We start from the raw sequence: 15,890 nt of genomic DNA, 5'->3' as shown, positions 1-15,890 counted from the left end.
GAGAGCGGAGGGGGGGGGGGGGAGGAAAGAAAAACAAGAAAGAAAAAAAAGAAGCAAAGGAAAAAAAATCACACTAATCCTTTTTTAAAAACTATCAATATAATACATGAAGGAACAAAGGACAATAGCCTCAAAAAGCGGGTTTCTCTAACTCTAGAAATGTAGTTTTCGGCGGAAACTCTAAAAGCACACTAGCTGTAGCAGGACAATAAAAAATACTGAGCATGGAATACTTTTAATCTCTGCCATTAATATTCATTTCCAGCTGCTTATAATAGCAGCGCCTCATGGCCAAATCATTAGAGTTTTACATCTGGGTTGCAAATGACACTTTGATTGGATGTAATGTTCAAATGGCCCTCCCCACGGCGTCTCCGGCAAGCCTTCTGCGGAGAGGCGTCCTGTCGAGCGGTCCCTCACTGTGCGTGCTGGCTCATCGTGTGGTTCTGCAAAGGCGAAGAAAGGAGACACGCATGAGGGTAGAAGAATGGAGAGCAGGCCCGTCCCCTCCCACTCGGTGCATTGACGCCGGGAGCCACAGAAAAGCGTCTCGATTATTACAAAACAAAATGCAACAAGGAAAAAAGTGCTCAGGGGACACGGCTGCCAAGACGCCACATTGATCGGGGGGCTCGGGGATGAGCTCCTGTTGCTGCCAACCTGGGCTCTCTATAAATTGTTTTTTTAAAGACCGTTCAGGTCTTAACCACCGGGGCTGGCTATCCGGAGGGCGAGGGGACGCGCCGGGAGGGGGCGGCAGGAACGAACGCCTCCCTTGCTCACCTCTCCGGCTCCCGGTGGCTCTGACGAGNCCCCCAGCCCCCCCCCCCGCCCCCCCCGTCCCTCCTTCCCGGGAGCTGCTCCGAGCCTCGCGGAGGGAGCAGCAGATGTGCCACGCGGCTCTCCGGCCAAGAATCACCCGAGTGGCACAGACGTGCCGAGGCAGTGGGCGGCGGCGGCACCTGCGGCCGAGGCCAGGTCACCCAGCGGGAGGGCCCTGGAGGCGCGGCCCGCCAGCCGGGTCACGTGCCGGCGCTGCGGCCAGGAGAGTGTGCGGTTTGCCCGGGAGCGCCTGGGCGTCCGGGGTCCAGGTGGGACCCTCTGGCCAAACGCTTCCCTCTCACCATAGCCCGTGGCATTTCTTCCCGGATGCCAGCCCGAGCAGGCCAGCGGTGTTGATGTTTTCAGAGGAGCCACTGGCCTGGGGCCGGGGGGTGGGATTTGGCCTCTGAGAGTGATTTTCTTTTCATTGTGGTCCCTGTTTTAAATCCAGACACATCTCATCAAAGCCTCAGGTAGTGTCCAACCTCATGCGACCTGGAGAAAGGACGCAATATACACCCAGGGCAGAGGAGCCCGTGCCTGGGGGGCTGTGCTGGACTTCCAGTCATGAGGAGCAAGGTCTCAGAGGTGACCCTGTCTCCCCAATAGCTGGGCACCCGGACCGGCGCAGTTGACTCCTCTGGGGCTGGGAGCCGCCGGCCTGCAGCTCTGTCGATGACCACCAGAGGTCAGACGCGGTGCTGTGTCTCTCTCCAGGGCTCCGGGTCTGAGCCTTGAGGGCCACCAGAGGATGTCGGATGCCCGCAAGCTTTGCCGGGGGGGTCTGGAGCCCCCCTTCCCCGCTCCCTGGCCCTGAGCCCCCGTGGCAGCCCCTTCCCACAATCGGCACTGCTGCTGCCTTGGTGATGATGTCACCAACCCCCGCGGCAAGCTCACCGCCAGGGTGGGGCAGTGCCCTGTCCGCACACAGCAGATGCCTGCTGATGCCCGCAGCACAGAGCGCCAACCACTGCTGTCCCCTTTCCTTGGGCTCCTGGGTACAGGCCACATGGCTGGAGCTTGGCAAGCACACGTGCTCTGTGCTGTTAGAGGTACGTTTCTTTCAATCCTCACAATAGCCTTACAAGGTAGGACGGATGAGCCTCAGAGAGGCTTAATTACTGGTTCAAGGTCATCCAGCTTGGAATCAGGCAGGGTTGATCCAGGCAACTGGAATCCAGGAAAGCCAGGGCCCTGGGCGGGAAGGCAGGCTTCCCAGCACCCCACAACTCACGGGCATCCCAGTCCACAGATCATCCACAGTCCACACCAGGCATGAGAACAGACTCTGCCAGCGTGGCCTGGCACCTCGGTGGGGGTGCCACGGACCCAGAGGCACAAGGCAGGTTGTCTGAGGCCACAGATGGGATGCGGCGGTTTCCATGGGAACGCCCACCCTCCAGCCCAGGCACCTCTCCCTGCACTTGTGCACGAACAGGCAGCCAGTCCTGCAGGGAGCCAAACCCACCCTACAGCAAAGCATCCTCCTGGCTTCCAAGCCTCTGCTGATTCACTTCTTACCTCCTCTCTCTCCTCCCAACCAAACCATGCTTGAGGTCACCCGATCACTTGCCATCCCTCCCTGGAGCCCCTCCAGGCACTTCCGAACCACCTCCCACGTATCTGTGTGCCTCCCAAGTGCAGGCCTAGCCTCCTCTGCTGAGCTGCAGACAGGAAGGCATCACCTCCTCTCTCAGCCCCACAGTGCTTGGCCCAGGGCTGGGCGCGCAGTGCCCAGTGGTGACATGGCAGGCACAGCTGCCCAGGAACGACTGGGGGTCTCACTCTGCCACCCTGCCAACAGCCAGTCAATTAACAGTGCCACGTTCCCAGGCTACCTGGGTGTGGCCACGTCCTTCTTTATTTATGGGGGATGGGGAGGAAGAGGGGGAGGGGGGTTAGGAGGATCTTTCTCTGTCCTCAAATTATGGTCCCTGGCACAAAGTAGACACTAAGTAAATATTTTTTAATGAATCAATGGAAGGATAAATAAACGGCTAAGTGTACGGGTAGGACGATGATACGTGGGAAGGGGAGAGGGCATTCTGAGTGGAAGACACAGCACTGCACGAAGGTGTGGAGGCTAGAATAAGCCTGGGAAGTGCAGGCACCAGTGGGACGATCCCAGCACAGAGGCCACAAGGGGGACTGGGAAGCATTTAGACCCTGAAGGCCCCTGAATGTGGACTTTGTTCCCTAAGCGGCAGAAAACCAGACATGACGTTTGATCTCTACGAAATCCTCAAGGACCACCCACCACTATGGGGAGAGGGGCGTGTCCAGAGATCTCTAGATAATGAAACAGCCTTTTGCCAGGAAGCAAGAACAGGGCGGAGAACAGGGCCAGTATAACACACGTGGTCCTGGCTGCTGGCACGGAAATCCAGGAGGCAGGAGCCTACGCTTAGGACCACTGGTCAGGAAAATAAGAGAATAAATGCCACTTGTCAGATGAAAACCACAGTGGGCCTTTTCTCTTAAGGAGCAGTAGCAGGTAGTTCTTTGGTTAGACTCAAGAAAGAACTTCCTCAAAGAAGAGTTCTGAGACAGAAGGGTAAAACTTCCTTCTCCGAAGTTCTGTAAGAACAAAAGCCCAGGATGTCATAGCAGATGGAAATGTTGAAAAATGATGCCCCAAGGGGGCTGGGCACCAGAATTCACGCGGCACTGCATTATTAAGTACCTGCTGGATGCTCTGCTCTAGGCCGGGCACAGTGCAGGGTAGGGGAAGACTCCAGCTGGGCCTACCCATCTCAAGGAGCTTGCTCGGGGGAGGGGGGTGTTCAAGACACACAGACACCCAAACGTTTGTGCGGGATTAATGGTGCAGATGGCAGCTCAGCAAGGGAGAACGGTTCATGCCACCCAATAAGGGTGTGTGTGGTGGAGGTGCTGAGGAGGCCAGGTGCTTGGCCGGGGAGGGCATGGGCCCCTTCACAGCCTGAGGGCACAGTCTCTGGAAGGGCAGAGGGGGTGGTGGGGGCCCGTCACCAGGACTCACCAATCACCCACCACACCTGTGCGCTGAGCGGCTCCTGGCAGAGTCACCACTGATCGGCACAGGTGAATAAACCGAAAACCAGCAGCTCCTTCCCCGTGGCTAGCTGCTGTGGCTCGAGGTGTGGGGGACTTCATCAAGCCATCCTAAAGAGCCCCTTCCACCCGGCATGGCTCTCACAAGGGCATTTGGCTTAATGTCTATTTCTCTATTTATGCCTGTGCTATATTTAGCCCCTTCAGAGAAGGAAGAAAATCGTTTTTTAAAGATACTACCAACCCTGCAGATAAACACTTCCCAGCACCATAAAGGCTGGGGGTGGGGTGGGGGTGGGAGCCAGGAAGGACTGGAAGGCGCCCAGAGGGGAGGCCTGGCATCCACAAGGGCCTCTCTGCTTGCCAGGGAGACGCAGGTGTGGGCCGAGAAGCAGGTGAGAAAAATAAAACGGGGGAGGGCACAGAGAGGGAGAGAGGGGACAGGGGCACTGGTTGGCGGCTGAGATGCATTCACTCAGCAGAGTGCACACGGCTCTCAAGGAGAGAGGCTTCTGCTCGGACCTGTTTTGGGTGCCTGTGCCTGGCACACTGGGCCACCTGCCCCAGGCACTTAAGGTCCTGATGGGTGAGGGGGTGGCGGGCTGTAAGGTGCTGTCGCCGCGGTGTCTGGGGTCCTGCGGAGGCCTCGCTCTCTGCAAGTTGTCAGCAGAACACTCAGGCCAAGGAACCCCTTGTTACACTTTGCCTTCATTTACATGGCCATTCGTTCATGTAACAACCCTTCACTGAATCTGCTGGGCGACAGCCACCCTGCTAGTTGCTGGGCATTCGGCAACCAAATGATCCCGATGTAGAGCCCAAGCCAGGGTGTGTGCTGGGCACAGAGGAGCCTGCTAGGAGCACAGAGCCTGTTGCTGGACCTTCCTTCCCAAAGCACTGACACACAGCTGAATGTGTGCCGGTCAGAGGTCCCGATCCAGTCTCCCCAAAACCAGGAGGCGTCCCTGGCCCACACTGCCTCCCAGCAATCACACTCATACACACACACACACACACACACACACACACACACACACACGGACGCAGTGTGTCCCTCCCTAGTCTGTAGCAGGGGTTTCTTCTCGAGGTCTTGGCTCTACTTTCTGTCCCTTTATCTGGGACCCTGCTTGGTCTCCTTATGGCACCCACCCCCAACAGTGTCCAGCAGGGCAGACCAAAGGCACTGGCTACCTGCTGGCCTGAACAATAGTGCCTGTGAAGCAACAAGGGACTTCTCTGCACACCCCAAGGTGCACGCACAGGCTGGAGAGGGCTCCTCTGCACGGGTCCCTCTGGACTGCATTATTAGCTGCAATTCCTCTGCTCCACCTACTTTGAGGACAAAATGTAAAGTCCTGGTACCACTCCTGGCCCTCAGCAAGTGCCGTGTTCTTGGTCACCACTGCCCTGGGTGATCACAAGGCAGGCAGTAAGCCTTAGGGGGCTGACACAGGCTGAGTCCTGGGTTTGAATTCTGACACTGCACTTGATAGCCATGCAGCCTTGAGCAAGGTCCTTGACCCTTGGGCTAGGTGGAGGGGCAGTAATAACAGAGCCCTCTTCCCAGGCGGTCCTGAGGACTCTGGAAATTAATGTGCACGCACTCCTCCCGGGCCTGGCCAAGAGAAAGTGCTCCATAAATGGCGTGCATGAGAGTCTTCCTGAGCAGACAGGGAGCTCTGGGAAGGAAGGGCTGTGTGTTCTTTCCTTGGATCCTTGTACCCCCTTGGCACCAAAGGTTTCAGAGCTTGCAGTGTGGGCCACCTGGAGTTTGAGGACCTGAACAACTGTGCCTCTCCCAGTTCCTCCTCCAAGGGCGCCGGAGATGTCAGAGTGGGGGATGCTCCTGTCTCGGCAGCAGCAGGAGTCTGCTAAGGGTACTGTCTCCTCCCCATAAGCCCCCTGGCTATAGCCTCAGTACCCACGACTCATTGCTCTCCCTCCCCCTGGGGGCAGAGTGGGCTATAGGGGGAGGAGGAGAGGCTCAGGAAGACTCTGCGGGGGAGGGAGGTATGCACTCATCCATTCATTCACCCAGTCATTTACTCATTTCTTCCACAGCTGTCCACGGACTCCCCGCGTGTCCAGACCCCAGCTGGGCACTGGCACACCGAGTTGAAGCTCCGGCCCTCTCTCTTGAGGAGCTCACAGTTCTGTGGGGGTGGGGGAGCCAGACAGACAGACCCTCACTCTCAAGGGCTACCAGAGAAGGACTGGTCCCAGGGCTTGGCCCTCACATCCCTGTAGCAGATCATGGGTGTAGGAACACTTAGCCCCCTAACACCCAGAGCTTCCCACCTCCCTCACCTGCAGAACCCACCTGGCTTTGCCTTGATCCCACATCCCCTCCCTCTGATTCTAGGTTGGGAAAGAGGCTGTGGCGGTGCCCCTTCTCCCCACTACCCATTGCTAGGCCACTCCCAGGCAGGTGGCAGCCATGGTGGCTCTCATGAGGCTGGTCCAAAAACCTGCCTTAACCATGGGAAGATGTTCCCTCTGTTTCCAGGGGAAAAGGTAGACGCTTCAGGCTAACATTGCAACCGTGTTCCAGCTAAGTGAGGTTCTGATGTTTGCTCATTTAACAAACACAGAGCCTGGCCCTGTGCCATGTAGTGGGCATAAGATAGAGAGAGGATAAGGTGCATCCTGGCCATTCACAAGCTCATGGCCAAATGACGGGGTTAGATTTTGCAAAAACAGACTAGGGAGAGAAGGCTTCTGACTGGCAGGTGTTTGAGGAAGAAACTGGCCTTCCAGCTGCCCATTTGAGGACAGCCTGATTAGGGTTTGCACTGTGTGTGTGTGTGTGTGTGTGTGTGTGTGTGTGTACGTACATGCACATGTGCACATGAGCACAGCTTCCCAAGGAGAATGATCCCCCTGAGAGTGGTACAGAGGTTCCAATAAAACTGATAATGATCACAGCTAACACTTATCATCTGCTCACTGTGTGCCAGGCACTATTCTCAACCCTTGGTTATATTCACTCATTTAAACCTCACAACAATGCTGGAAGTTAAATACAACTATTATCCCTATTTTACAGATGAGAAAACTGAGGCACAGAAACAGAGCATCGAGGTCCTGCAGCTGATGATGGCCGTGCCAGATCTGCACCCATGCAGTCTGTGTGTAGAGCACGCTCTTACCCACGGTGCCGTTCTGCTTGTGAAATGTGGAAAGCACAGCATATGCTGAGGGAACAATGAATAATTCAGCTTGGCAGAAGCACAGGGCATGTGCCATGGAGACAAGCCTGGAAAGGAAGGTGGGGGCCTTATTGATGAGGCTCCGTGATGCGAGACGAGGCAGCTCGCCCTTAAATCTGGGCCATGGGGAGCCATTGAAGGTATTTGAGCTGTGGAGTTACATGAAAGGGACGGAACACGGAGAAGCTCACACCTCCAGCTGAAAAGGGGTACCAGCGGGGCCTTCGTGCTCCCAGCCTCCCTCTGCTCCCTTCCCGGGTTCCCCCTCCCCCCCAGCACTTGAGTTATACCTTTCCCTTTGGGGAGGGTGCAGACGCAGGCAGCCCTGCTTCCTCTCTGCTGTGCATCACCTGGGCAGCCCCTCTCTGCTAGTGAGCACTTATTTTTAGAAGCGTTTGACAATCGTCCAAAGGTCTAAGACGAACAGATGGCCTGTCTTAAAGGCTCGTATGTTCGCTAGTTTGCACTTCTGACAAACGGTAAGCGCACTCGAGAGCACGCCATAAACAGCACTGAATGAATACTCAGAACACAATTTAGCTAATGCACGTCATTAAAATTAGGAGTGAGTGATGGCCAAGGTTCCCTCTAAATGCCTGCCCGGTGATGCAGCCGAATCCCCGGGGGGGGGGAGCAGGCTATGACGTGCGTGCACCCTGCGTCCCCCTCCCAGGGGCCCCCACCCAGGGAGCCGGCATTTACCCAGACAGCGGGGCAAGGTTTGCCATACAAAGTGACACTCCTCCTTGGCGTCAGGGTCCTGGGTGAGGCTAGGGACCTACTGGCCTGGGACAAAGCCCTGGAATGTCCTCTGAGGCAAAAGCAAGCTCCCCCGTGCTCGGGGGTGCGTGCGAGGCTTTCCCAGTCCTGTCTCCCAGACAGCCAGACAGGCTGTCGTCTGCCACTCTGGAGCAGCAGGAAGTGAGCGTCGCACCCGCTTAGCCGGGGAAGTCTGTCTCTCGGGTGAGAGCCTCAATTCATCCGGAACTCCTGGCCTGCAGGGAGATTCCAGCTCTGAGGGAGCAGCGCAGTTGGCTTTGAGGGGGATTTGCCGCTTTCTTGCAGAACCAAGAACAGGAGCAGATTCAGGGCCCTAAAAGTCACCTGATTGCTTTTGTTGGAGGTGTGGCCACTGGGCTTCCGGAGCCCCGGGGGGGAGGAGGCGGGTGGTCCTCTCCAGTGCCCCTCTCGCCAGTGCCCTGTAGCACCCAGGACACAAAAGAGCCCGGCAGGTGGCCTAGCCAACAGCCCTTCCATGAAGTGGGAAAACATCTTCCCTCCAGTGAAAATGGAGAGAAAAAATTGTTGTGAAAAAAAAAAAAAGAAAGAAAAGCCCAGTGAACTCCCAAAGGGGCAGGTTCTGTACTGCTGTGCTTTGGAAATAAAACCCACCAGAGGATAGATGATAAGGAGGGAAACGGCAGCCTTCTATTAGGAGCCCGGGCCGTAAACAGGCTCCCATTCGGAGTCACCCAACAAAACAGGGACACTAATAATGTCCCCGTCTGGAGGGACCGGAGAGCCGGGGGAAGCACACTTCAGAACACAGTGCTTTCTGCGCGCACGGCGTTGCGGCCGGCAACCGGGTGACTGCAGGCCATGGCTGTGTGAAGAAGCGGGAGCTCTGTGGCCGCTGTCACATCAGGGGTGCTTAGAGATGTGCCCCATCTTACAGAAGCCACCTGGCCTGGAGTCCTGCATTAATTTGGCTGCCGCCAGTGTTGCTATGTCTCCAAAGGGAGGAGGGGTCCCCTGAGGCTGGGCCCCTTCGGGTTGGGGTCCTTAGCACACTTGGGACTAAGGAGTGAGAATCAAGGGTCCTGGCAGTGCCATGCTAAGTGACCATAAATCCGTCTCTGGACCTTGGCTCCTTCCTGGTGGGAACACTGCACCGGCCTGTCAACCTCCCGTGTCACCTGGAAGTCCATTCCAACCACATCAGCCAAGTAACTGCTTAGAACCAGGCCCCTGGGGTGCAGGTCATCTCAAATACGAATTAAAACATGCCTTCAGGGACGCCTGGGTGACTCGGTCAGCTAAGTGTCTGACTCTTGATCTTGGCTCAGGTCATGATCTCAGAGTTTGAGAGATGGAGCCCTGCATCAGGCTCTGTGCTGACAGCGTAGAACCTTCTTGGGCTTCTCTCTCTGCCACCCCACCACCCTTTTCCTACACACGCTCTCAAAATAAAAAAATAAAATAAAATATGCCTTCAAGGAACCTGATGAGTCAGACTCCTAAAAGATATGATTGCAGCCTGATGGGACAGGGCAGGAATTAGGTGTGCACACCACCTCGGAGCCTGAGGAGAAATCACCCAGAGTCCCTGAAACGCCATTAGAATGGCACTGGGTGGAGAGGTTCCCAAGGCCAGAGTGGGATTTTCTCCCCACCTCAAAATGCATCTGTGGATCAAAGAGCACACACAGAACACTTTGGGTAGACAGAAGCGTCCTATCAGTGCGGGCACCAAACTCCCAGCAGATGTAGATGTACTGAAAAAGAGCGGCTGAGATCCAGCAGACCCAGCTGTGGGGAGCGGGGCTCCTCCGACTGAGTGCAGCGGGGCCTGGACACAGGCCTCCAGCTCCGGCGCCCAGTGCTGTCCAGTCCACCCTGCAAGCGAGCGTGGCCCAGGCCAGGTGCAAGGCAGTGAGGCATGGCAGGGACTGTGTCATCCCGAGAGCTCATGGCTTCTTGGAAAGGGGTAGTCCTCCTCAGATCCAGGCTAGTTCATTTTTAAGTTTATTCATTTATTTCGAGAGACAGAGAGAGCACGGGTGAGGGAGGGGGCAGAGAGAGAGGGAGAGAGAGAATCCCAAGCAGGTTCCGAGCTGTCAGCGCAGAGCCCAACGTGGGGCTCGAACTCACAAGCTGTGAGTTCATGACCTCAGCTGAAACCAAGAGAGGGATGCTTAATAGACTGAGCCCCCCATGCACCCTCAGTCTAGTTTTATAACAAAAACTGAAAAATACATTTAAAATATATGTATAACGTTTAAAGCACTATGCAGGCCAATCAAAAAATGTTTGCAGGTTGAATCTGCCCACAGGCTGCTAGCTTGAGGCCTCTCATGTTCCGTGAGGACCTCAGGATGCCCCAAACATCTAGCACACCGACTGGGCTGATGTCCTGATGCCCAGGACAGGGGTGGAGGCAGGGGCAGTGACATCAGAGGGACCGCCGTTTAGGATCCTCATCCCAGGGAACAGGGGTGGGGGTCCTCACATCGTTACATTCTGAAGAAGAGGAAGGAGAGGAGAAGACGAAGTTGGGTGGAAGCCAGAAGTTACAGCATGTCCTGGATACCGCTGCCTCTGGGTGTGTCCCCCTATGCAGCTGAATGTTCCTGGCGTGCCAGGCGCCAGCAAAGCAGGGAGGTCACCTTCCTCCTAGCTACATAGGAGCTCGGAAATGGCCATCTCAGACAGAGGGACCAGGGAGCCCCCACTCAACCACATGGAGAGGTCAGACCAAGTGGGTCCTATCCATCCACTGAAGAGTCTAGAAAATCATCCCCTTGTACCTTCCTTTCTCCTAAAGAACTTAGGGATCCTCCCACCCATCACCCACCGACTGTGTCTCAGGCATTGTGGGGTGACTGCCCCTTGGGGTGCTTGTGAGGGCAACATGGTACACAGAGCTCCTCCTACTTCCCACACCCACCTCCAAACAGACACACACACTCACTGCACAGACCGCCCCCCACAGTCACACGCATGCACTCACACTCACAGACACCCCACAATCACACGCACACACATACACACACTCATAGCTATCCCATGCACACGCTCACAGATACCCCACAATGACTTACACACGTATATACACGCACTCGTGGAAAATTCACAATTACACACATGCACACATTCACGAATATCCCATGTACAGACTCACTCACAGATACCCCACAATCACATGCACAGGCACATATACACACCCACAGATACCCCACAACTACATCCACATACACAGACTCCTATATATGCTTCATGCACACATATACACACACATGCACATACACTCCACAATCCCCAGCACACAAGTGTACACACACACTCACAGGCACACACACATAGACATTACACTGAGAACGCGCCACAAAGGGGTTGAAGGGTCATCACACTTGGCATTTCGTCTCCCCTCAGTGGGCAGCTAGCCTGTCCACACTCACACCGCCACTAGGACCCTCTGGAAGCCCCACCTGCTGATGACCCAGGTCCCCTCCAGGGCTCCCTCTTCCTGGCAATGGAAACTGAGAAAGTAAAGCAAAGTGCCCATGAGAGGCAAAGCTTCAATCTCTCCGCAAGGGGCAGGGATGGAGAACTCCCTGCTTAACCTCCCAGCGGGTTCCAAACGCACCTAGAAACCAGGACCCCGGGCCGCCGTCCCGACAGCCCTGCTGGGGGCCCCAAGACCTCCTTCCAGCCCCCCAGGTGGGTCAGCGCCTTCTCAGCCTCTAGTGACCATTCCCGCTGCCCAGCCTGCTCCCCGTTTCTCAGGCCCCTCCCCATCCGGCCCTTCCAGGCCCCTCCTCACAAAGGCCTTCCGCCCACTCAACGAGGGGCCGTCCTTCCGGCACCTTCCTCAGGCCTGCAGACCTGCCTTTTTCCCTGCCAAGGTAATGCCTCCACCAGGCCGAGGCGGCAGGCAGGGACCCCATCTCAGTTCTCTGCCGTTTCCCCACGTCGGCTCAGAGCCTGCACTTGCTAAAAACTCGGTGACCGTTTCTGACATGACAGCCAGCAAGCAACGGTGGCGGAGCACAGCCTCCACTGACAGGGTCAGGGAGACCAGAAGAAGCAGTGCTGCCCGCTCCTCCGCATCCCCTGCCCCGCCCTGCCCAGGGCATGTGACGCTTTTTTCTTAAAAGCGGAGGGATCCTTTGAAGACATTATGCTAAGTGCAGGCAGTCACAGGAGCACTAATACTGTGTAATTCCACTTCTGCGAGGTTCCTGGAGTAGTCAAATCCACAGAGACAGAAAGGAGACTCGTGGTTTCCAGGAGCTGAGGGGGAGGGGGTGGAGGTAAGTGTTCAGTGGGGAGCGACTTTCAGCGCTGCAGAGAAGTTTCCTGGATGGTGGAGATGGCTGCACAAGAAAGCGAATGGACTCAGTGCCCCCAAAGTGTTGACTCTGAAATGGTCAAGGTCGTAAATTGTACGTTATGTGTATTTTACCACAATTAAAGAAAACAACAACAACTGCTTTTACTACCTACAGGCTAGGTGAGCAGGTGGGGAGGAGAGAGGTCCCATTCGACACACACACACACAGCCAAGGAGCCCAGGGCTGTTCCTGAGCTGTTGCCCTCGTACCTCGGGCTCGGGGGCGGGAAGCTGGAGGTTGCAGACTGTAGTAGCCTGTGGAGGGCTCGGCTGGATGGCTGGGGGGTGGGGGAGAGTTGCAGTAGCATCCAGGGGGCACGTCACCTGCCAAGCACCGGCCGGCATTGGACGCCAGATCTTCTCTTCCCCTGTGGTGACTGAGTCTAGGTTATTGTCAGTGGCCCTGTGTCCAGGGCCAGGCCATGGAAGAACACAGGACCTCAGGGGGCCTTGGGGGCCTTTCCCCCAAGCACAAGGGATGAGGCCTGTGGCAGAAAGGGCTACCCAGAAACCTGGTCAATAGGACAGGGGCTTTGACAGCTTTCGAACCTTGCTGGACGGAAGTGCCCACGTTTTCCCTGCTTCCCTGGCTGGGGAGATAGGAATGTCAGCGTGAGGCATATCTATCGGCATGAAATATTTTGCCATGTTGGGAAAAAAAAAAAAAAGTAGGAGAGCATTGTTCCCTTCAATTTTTCCAAAATCTTTCCAGGCCTTTACAGCTTGTAATTTTTATTCATTAAAATTTGATGAGACAGGCACCTGGGTGGCTCAGTTGGTTAAGTCTCCAACTTCAGCTCAGGTCATGGGCTCACGGTTCATGAGCTCGAGCCCTGCATTGGGCTCTGTGCTGACAGCTCAGAGCCTGGAGCCTGCTTCAGATTCTGTGTCTCCCTCTCTCTTTCCCCCTCCCTCACTTATGCCTTGTCTCTGTTTCTCAAAAATAAATAAACGTTAAAAAATTTTAAACTTGATGGGAAAACCCAGCTCTAGATATAGCCATATTTCACAAGCCAAAAATCAGGACAAATAGCCAATGACTGGGATGGAATACTTGAAATCAAAGCTGTCCTGGAAAATCTAGGTCACACGGTCACTAATTATACAGAACACATATGTCCAGGTCCCTAAACTAAGTTAGTGCTTGTAGGTTTTATAAATGATATTTTAAGACTTTGATCATGTCCATTTCTACTTTCCTCCAAATTTTTGCTAAACAGGAAACTTTCCTGCGTCATTGAAATTTCTAGAAAATTAACCCCTGTGGATAGAGAGCTGTTCTGGTGGGTACTCGGAGGGCCCCCTCTGAAAACATGGCCTATCACCCCCCAAAATGACTTCCGGAGCCCACAGGGCCCTCGCTGACAGACCCCCCAGGCTGCAGGGCCAGCAATTCTGAAGGTGGACCTAATTTGCTGTGATGAATTGTAGGCATGCCCCAGCGATCAAAACTGCAGCTGAGACCGATTATATTTAATGATTGCCATGGTTCTTGTGGAAACACGTGGGTGTATACCTTTGCCCGTTTGGAAAAGTACAGCCTGGCACAAAGGAAAGGGCAGATGTGACCCCTGCTAACCAGAATGGCAGGGGCTGCCCACTGCTCAGGAGCTCGTCCCCTTGATGGGGCCGACAAAGATGGTGGCCCAGCCTGCAATGCCTCATCTGCCCTTGTCTACACTCAGTTTCCAACCAAACTGTGGGCACATCATCACTGCCCCACCATGATCAAGTGGGTCTGCCTTATACTTTCCCTCCCACTACTAGACAGAACTCACTGGTTTCCATGAGGCAAACTAAGAATCATCTGTATCCCCAATCTGTCCCATCCCTCTCAATTCACCAGAGGTGTGTGTGTGTGTGTGTGTGTGTGTGTGTGTGTGTTAAGTCCATTTGGGTGGAGGGAAGTGCAGGTAGTAGGTAAACATGGAATTCAGAGTATATCAGGAAGGTGTCATGAAAGCAGTATAGTTCCTGGCACTTTCTTAGCACTCAATACTAATGGATGTATAGCTAGCTGGCTTGTTGATTGGCTGAATGAATAGATAGATGGATGGATGGATGGATGGATGGTTAAATGATGGATGGATGGATGGTTAAATGATGGATGGATGGAGAGAAGATGGATAGTTGACTGGTGGATGGATGGATGGATGGACGGTTGGCTGGATGATGGAGAGAAGATGACTGGTTGGCTAGTGGATGGATGGATGGATGGATAGATGAATGGAAGGGTGGATGAGGAATGGATGGACAGATGGATGTATAGATGAGTAGATGAGGATGGCAGATGGATGAGTAGTAGGAGAAAGAAGAGAGCATGAATACAGAAGTAGGTAGGAGGGTGGACGGGTTGGTGGGAAGACAATGGGCTTTTAAGTCCAAATCCTACTTTAGTCAATTACTACATATGTGACCATAGGCAAGTCACTTCACTTCTCTAAATTCCTATTTCCTTGCCAGGAAAGTGGGATGAATAATACCTACCTCACAGACTTGTTATGAGCTCCAAATTAGATAACACATGCAAAAGTTTTTACAACATGTAAAATGATATACATACATAATGAATACTAGCCATGAGGTTCTGCCATCACTGTCAACTCGAAAGCATGGATGACCACACATTTTTGATGTGGCACCTTCAGGAGCAGGGATGCGAGAGACCAAGGTGGTGCCCCGGGTCAGGGATGCAGCTGTTGGATGTGCATTGAGGTCTGGCTTCAGGTGGGGACCAGTCCCTGAGCCACACTTGCCTCCCCTGCTCAAACGCACCAACCATACAGGTGCAATACACCTCCCATTTCCCCCTGGGCCCCCCTTCTCCCTGCATATTCTCCTTTCCCAGCCTCAGCTATCAAGTCTGCAAAATGGCAAGAGTAAAGGGCACTTCTGGTGGCCCCAGGCTGTTGAGGCTCCAATGAAATAACATTTGCAGAGTGTGATGTGTTGCAGCAGAGGCCCCAGACTCAGAGCCCAGAGGGTGAGCGACCAGAGGGTTGTGACACAGGGAGCACATCCTTTTGTCTAAAGGGGGTAGCTGATTGCTGCCACACAGAACTATGGTCCAGGGCTTACCAGGTCTGATTTGTAGAAAAAATCAAGAACTCTAGCCATTTAGTGTGGTGGTAGAGAGGACAGTATCTGGGGCCAGTGGCCTGGCTCCAGCACTGACCAGCTCTGTGGCCTGGGGACTTTGTGAGTCTCTCTGTGCCTCAGTTTCTTTATTTTAATAACAGAGGCATTACAAGAATTGAATATTTAGTGCTTAAAAGTGCTAAGAACACTGTCTGATACTTAATAAGCACTACTTATATGTTAGCTGCTGTCATTACAGGAAATCTCCATTTTCAAACTTAGACCACCGTTTAAAGACTCTCATGTCCCTGGCCATGGGCTGTGAAGTTTTCACCCTTCACACTATAAAAATGGTCACTGTTACTATGATAATAACTTTTCCTTGTGTGTATCTCCTCCCCTTCACATGACGGGAGACTGGTGGGTCCTTCTCCATCATTCTGGAGCACCTGATGGAAGGGAAGGAGACGGCACCCTCCTGCATCCCGCTGGGAACGCCAAACCCTGTCCCAGACAGTTTCAGCACCTTATGTCCTCCCTAACTTCCACCGTCCCTCCTGTCAATGCTATATTTTATTCAAGACTCACAGAATACAAGATGCTCCAGTATTTGATGTATCACAGCGGACAAAAAA

The 15,890-nt window shown here is 54.3% G+C and overlaps 1 protein-coding gene across 2 annotated transcripts in view; it reads right to left on the bottom strand.

Annotated features, from left to right (window-relative positions):
- Positions 1–18: 18 nt before the first annotated feature.
- ZNF423 (zinc finger protein 423) overlaps positions 19–15,890 on the bottom strand; it is a 325,192-nt gene continuing 309,320 nt past the window's right edge. For both annotated transcript variants that reach the window (XM_077751410.1, XM_077751409.1), the window contains one exon: positions 19–446. In XM_077751410.1, coding sequence (XP_077607536.1) covers positions 417–446 — 30 coding nt within the window. In that variant the 3' untranslated portion in view covers positions 19–416. The remainder of the gene's footprint in view (positions 447–15,890) is intronic.

Source organism: Crocuta crocuta, unplaced genomic scaffold (assembly GCF_008692635.1).
Source record: "Crocuta crocuta isolate KB4526 unplaced genomic scaffold, BGI_CrCroc_1.0 scaffold124, whole genome shotgun sequence".
NCBI classification, from domain to species: Eukaryota; Metazoa; Chordata; class Mammalia; order Carnivora; family Hyaenidae; genus Crocuta; species Crocuta crocuta.
Note: the sequence above shows the minus strand (reverse complement) of the source record. Positions and strands in the feature narration are given on the sequence as shown.